Source organism: Lycium barbarum, chromosome 5 (assembly GCF_019175385.1).
Source record: "Lycium barbarum isolate Lr01 chromosome 5, ASM1917538v2, whole genome shotgun sequence".
NCBI lineage: Eukaryota > Viridiplantae > Streptophyta > Magnoliopsida > Solanales > Solanaceae > Lycium > Lycium barbarum.
Window position 1 is genome coordinate 23,619,962 of NC_083341.1, and position 6,537 is coordinate 23,626,498.

The 6,537-nt window shown below is 37.3% G+C and overlaps 1 protein-coding gene across 1 annotated transcript; it reads left to right on the forward strand.

The window, feature by feature from the left end:
• Window positions 1–4,600: 4,600 nt before the first annotated feature.
• LOC132640732 (ethylene-responsive transcription factor ERF039-like) lies at window positions 4,601–6,150 on the forward strand. The gene has a single exon (XM_060357476.1). It carries the CDS (start codon window positions 4,755–4,757, stop codon window positions 5,595–5,597), a length of 843 nt encoding a protein of 280 aa, XP_060213459.1. The 5' UTR covers window positions 4,601–4,754; the 3' UTR covers window positions 5,598–6,150.
• Window positions 6,151–6,537: the final 387 nt, after the last annotated feature.

Below are 6,537 nucleotides of genomic sequence, written 5' to 3' on the forward strand. Positions count from 1 at the left end.
CGAAACTGTTTAGTCTTAGAGTTTTTGACTATAGGGTTTATAGTTATACCCGAAACTTTTATAACCTCGCAGCCTTAAAGGCCAGGGATGTTAACAACCAGGAATTTAAATCTTCTGGTTCTGGAAAAGTCCTAAGCATCCGACCTTTTAGTCGTTTAACTGGACGACAATATAAGAGAGGGCCCTTATGTTTCAGTGCTTATGAAGAGGACGTCTCTTGTTCATTTGGGTACAATTGTTCTAATTTGTAATCCTTATTTGCTTTTAAGCCTGAGCAAATTTAAGAATGATTTCGTTTCATTCGGACGTATACGAGAATATGTAGAAGGTGCAAGTTTTGCTCCATTCCATTACTTGAACATATACAAGTGTTTACAAATTTGCGATAAGGCAGTTTACAGGAAATCAATAAAATGCATTGCAAGAGAATTGTAGTCGGGCTGACATCTATTGGGTCTAGCCGGTTCCTGATTCTGATTCCTTCTATTTTTTTCGGGGCTGATTTGGCAGTTCCCAGTCTTTATTCCAGAGCTAGTTCGGGCTATCTCCGGTATCTTTAACGGACATGATGCCTTTGGGCACAATGATTTTTTTTTACTGTCCTGGAGCCTGTTTCGGATGCTTTCGGTACTTATTGAGACAGTCCCTAGTGTTTGTAGACATTACTGTTCTTCATCTGAGTCATTTTCTAGCGACTCGCTTCGGAAACGCTCCTGCCTCCCGTGAGTCCATGGTGCCAATGGGTATGGTTCAAACCGGTATCTGGAATGTCTTCGATCAAAGTTCATCTGATCAAAGTTCAGTTGACCTTGATTCCGAGCCTTAGAAGATGTCGATATATTTACCTGATCACCTTCTACGTGAATCTTCGACATATACTGATTGTGGACATCTTCCCACGTTGATGCCTGAAACTCTAGCAAAATTTCGTTGAGTTTTCGTGAAGCATTCGAACTTAGCAGGTTGAGACCCACCTCAGTTGCTCATTTATCCGGAACCAGGGGCAGTGACATCCCTTCCTTCTGAAACCGGGTAACAAAGTCACGGAGTAACTCGGTCTCCCCTTACGTTATACGAAAGATGTTTGCCTTTCACGTTCGCACCTTCCGGGCTCTAACATGTGCTTTAATAAACATATCTGCGAGCATAGCAAATAAATCAATAGAGTGTTCAGGCAAAAGAGAATACCAAGTTAAAGCCCCTTTAGCTAATATCTCGCCGAATTTCTTAACCAAGACCGATTCAATCTCATTTGGTTTCAGGTCATTTCCCTTCACAGCCATGGTGTAGGCCGTTAAATGCTCCTGCGGATCTGTCGTCCCATCATACTTCGGGATGTTCGGTATCTCAAATTTCTTCGGGATCAACTTCGGGCAGCTTCTGGTTTGAAGCTCCTTCGCATAGTTTTCCGCTTCCTTAGCGCTTTTGTTTATCTTATCAGTGATGTCTTTCATAAATTGCAAGTCTTGTGCCCGAAAAGGATCATCTGGGACAGACTCACTCCTAGTGTGTCTTCTTCACTCCCGATGCTTCTACCCTCAATTCGGTCTCCACTGGGTGTATTGTTTCCGACAGTTGGTCTCGGAAGAGTTCCCTCGGGCCTTCTGGCTTCGACATTTGGATTGCCAAAAAGTGTTGAGATAGTTTACCTCATGAATTTCATCTCCTCCATCATTGACCGATGCTACTCCCTCACAATCTGCATTGCTTCTTGGGAGGTTTCGTCAGTAGGTGTTATTTCCTCCGCGACCCGTTGATTTAGACTGCTTTCTGGGGCAGTTGCTCCATCATTATTTCTGGGAGTAAGATAAGTAGGTCATCAGTAGTGCTTGTCATATCTGAAGTATATGTTCTAACAGAACAGAGTTAATTGAATTAGTATAAGAAAGTGGGTCACAATGATACCACAATTGTCTTGGCCCCACGATGGGCGCCGAACTGTTTACACGGAAAATCGGTACAGTTAAACTTGTGTCCGTGATCAAGGACACGTGGATCAATATAACCAAAATTATGAAATAGTAAGTAATAACTAACAAGACAAGTGAAATTAAAGTATAGCTAGTTATGTAGCCTGGGCCTTGGACAAGCTTTGAGCTAGAGTCTCCGGGCGGTGAATCACTATAACCTCAACGAATTAAGCAAGAAAGAAGAATAATATGAATACTTTGTATTGTTGTATAATGTTTCAGATGCCCTTTACAATGAAATGAGAAACTCTATTTATATTTGAGCTATGGGGTACAAATTCCATGAATCGTGCCCATTTAATAACCAATATTAATGTTGCAATAAAGGTAATAAAGGGTAATAAAGCCTAATAAAGACTAATAAAAGTCGGAAGAATCTTGGGGGTCTTCTGTAATGGTGCATTGAATGACGTGTGACCAGTGAGTCGGTACGCTCCTCCAGATCCTTTGTAGTTTCTGTCTCTAGTAGCAGTTACCAAAGTACTTCTCCGGAATGTCGTATGATTTCCCGGAACCCCTCGCTTGTTGACTCGAATCTGACCTATCCCCATCGGCACGTGTCATCTTTTGATACGTCCACTTGGTGTTTATGAATTTTGCCCTATACAAAAATACTTTTCAAAAATATTTTTCATGAAAAATATAATTTCTATCATACCAAATAAATTTTTACAACATTAACTACGTTTCAACTCCAAACAAGTGAGGATCGGCTATATGAAGTTTTACTGGTCATGTTTTTTTACTTTTATTCAAGCTCAACTTGTGTCATTATCATAATATAAAGATAAAATTGAAAAAGTTAAATATATATAAATAATTAGTAAAAATTTTCTATATCTTTACGAAATATATATAAATCTATGATAAGGTCAAAAACTCCTAGAAAAGCTACAGATTAAAAATAAATGTATTGACGAGAATAATTTTTTATATCTTTCGACTAGTAGATAGCACATAATGAATCTTTTTCTTTCATTGTGTCCTATTTTTCCATTTTAACAACTTCACTCACTATAATTTCGCACCTATATATGAACTGGTACATATGTAGATTGATGTAGAATATGATCAAACCATCTCAAGTGACATTCTCTCATTTTATCCTTAATGTGTGTTACTTGCACCTTCTTATGAATGTGGTAACTTTTAATTTTTTTTGGTCTTGTATGACCGCATATGGATCCATCTTATCTCCGCATCTCTCAACTCTTATGAATATGTTGGCGGCCTAACATTTACCATATAACATTGTCGATCTTATAATTGCTATGTATAACTTATGTTCACTTTGGTGGACATCCTTCTAAAATATAGCAAATCGGTGGCACTTCTCCATTACACTATATTAATTCTCTAAGTAACATCTTCATTATCATTTCATTCTTTTGTAATAACGGGTCTATATATCTAAATTATTTTTGTTTTGAGCTTTGACAGCACAATCCCGTCTGGTCAATGTGATAGTAACAAAGCTTGGGAATTTCTTTTATTTAAGGGTTTTATTACTTGAATTAGGGCAAGTTGTGTTGCCACTGCAGAATTTCAGGAATTAGGAGAGCTCGAAGAAGACATTTCAACAACACCATTTTATTTTATTTTCGTCAAAGGGTGGGGAAGACAAGGAGAATGACATTATGATAATCAACTTTTTGCACTTAATTATAAGGTGCAGGATAGTAGTTTAATTAACAATAAATGTTACTCCATCTAATTTTAAGAAGTCATTGCTAACTAAAACAAATTAGCTTCACAAGTTTTTGAAGAAAAGAAAAAAGACTTAACAATATTCAGTAAAAAGTTATTGATTAGTGAAAAATTCAGCTCAATTTTCTTTTTGGCTTAATAAAGACATATTTTTTTTTATATATATAATTAGGCAGTACAAAATGTGACGCTTCTCCTCAGCACCTAGATCGAAAGGGAAAGCGGGGAATCAAAATAGAACAAGGTAGTAGTATTAGTATCAAAATATCATTGTTACAACCATCTATAAAAAAATAATCAGCCACTGAGTTGATTTTTCTCAAGATCTGTTGCACAGGTGATTCCCAAGGTCATTAGTAGCAACTTGTATTCATATGTAACGATGCAACATTTGTCATTTTTCCTCTTGGGCATGAAGCAAACTACTCGTGAATCTGTTTCATTCTGCAAAGAAATTATGTTCAATTCGTGTGCGAGTTTTAATCCAGCTTAATTGATTTTTAAAATGCTTAAAACAGTTTTTAGTTTCTTTAAAAAAATCGTCCTCATTGTATGGTCGACACAAAAGTAAATGGATAATGAATGGACTGAATTATTTATAACCCTACTAGAGTCTTATGCCAAACATAATCTTGTGAAATACACGGTTCTTGATTATGACAATATCTCTACCCGATATATGGCCAAAATTCATCTTATATAGGCATCAAAACTGAAGATATTAATGCTGCTTATTATCACATTTTCCTCTTTTTTCCTATCAAAGTAAACAAGACCAATAGAAAATTTTAAAAATGAGAAAAAGGAAAAAAGAAATATGTGTCACTTGCCACATGGGTGGGTAGCAAAATAGCTGAACTGTAGACACCCTTGCTTCGAAAGGTCCCTTTCATTTTATTTTCTTTCCTCCTCTTTCCTTTTCCTTTATTTAAATGAACACAACAATTTATAGGAGGACCACAAAGCCAAACAAACATATCAAAATTGCTGTTCTAATAGATTTTCCTTTCCACACTTTCCTCGCTACAACAAACTTCACAAGAAAGACAATAAGCTAACCACTTTAGCTAACAAGTCATGAAAAATCAAGAACAAAAAATCAACCTTGAAACTCTCGCCGATCATGATCATTGTCATGATTTCTTCTCCAACTCTTCTTCTAATGGCTCGAATTCTCTTTCGAGGGCTGCAACATCATCATCATCATCTTCTTCTTCTTCTTCTTCTTCTTCTTTTTCCTCGAGCAATGCACGAATCCCAAAAGAGTACGAATCCAAAGAAAGCTCGCGAAAAATTCAAGAAGTCAGCCGAAATGATAATAATGAAGAGAAAAAGGAAAAGAAGAGGAATGAGGGCGATGACAAGCACCCAACCTATAGAGGAGTACGTAAGAGGAGTTGGGGAAAATGGGTGTCCGAAATTCGAGAGCCAAAAAAGAAATCAAGAATATGGTTAGGTACTTACTCTACGGCTCAAATGGCGGCTCGAGCTCATGACGTTGCGGCTTTAGCCATCAAAGGCCACTCGGTTTACCTTAATTTCCCTCATCTGGCTCATCAATTCCCGCGTCCGGCTTCTTCTTCTCCTAAGGATATACAAGCAGCAGCCGCAAAGGCTGCTTCCATCACATTTCCTGAAGACGATGGAGGAGAAGAAGAAGAAGAAGTAGTTCGAGTCGAGCCAAATCGGATTGAATTCAAAAGTTATAATTCGTCAACCAATTTATTCTTAGAAGACACTCAAGAATCACAAAATTCTCTGTCAAGAGAGGATGATGACACATTTTTTGACTTGCCTGATCTTTCCTTTGATGTGGTGGATCAAAATGACCATTATTGGTGCACAATGTCCGCTTGGCAGCAGCTGGTTGGAGCTGACACTACTGTACACCAGCTCGATGAGCCATTTTTGTGGGAATAGTTGGGTTAAATGCTTGCTCGCATGGAGTGTTTACATCAGTCAAAAGTTTGACTTTAGTAGTTACTATAAATTTAAGTATACATATAAGTATGTGTGTACATATGCCTTAAATTCATTGGTTTGATGTAACTAGAGTGAGGTAAGTTTTTAGGTATGTAGTTACTTTTATTGTTTTTTCACTCGGTGTTTGACATTTGCTTCTAGGCCTAATTAATTCGAATTCGCACTCTCGAAGGCCAATAAGGAGGAAGCACTCGCAGCTGATCTTTTTTATTCCTGGGTTCGAGCCCAAAACTTTTGATATTTAGGATGGACAGATACTATCCATCCACCAAAATTCAAAATGGTACTGGATTGATGTAACTAAGATAGGGTAAGCTTTTTACATTACTTTTCCTTCCGATGTCCGGTTATTTTTTTATGCATGTAGCTGTGGGACAAAAAGGATTGTGTGTACTCTGAAGTAATTTTTATTTTGTTGTTTTGTCAAACCCAAAAGGTGGAGCTTGTGTTCATATGACTTAAATAATGAGTTTGGTTTGCTTTTCTTGAATTATGGCTTGCAGCTTAGAGGATATATTTAGTAGTTCCACTTTGTTTTTGACTTCTTGCGAGTATTAAGGCATTTCCATTCCAGTGGAAATGTGATCTGGGTTGAATAGTGAAAAAGATATCGAAAGTTGTCCTAATTTTTTTGCTCCATTTATGTGTGCATGATAATATTAGCTGAGAATCTGAGATACACAAGAATTCTACCTTTTTTTTTTTTTTTTGGAGGGTTTTAGGGGTGACATTATATTTAGGGAAAAAACTCAAATATGTCATCGAACTATCAAAAAAGGCTCATTCATGCTACTCGTCAGGGGCGGATCCACCCTTTAGGGTGGGCGTGCCATGACACCCCTTAGATTGATAATTTTTTTATATAGCTATGCTGCAA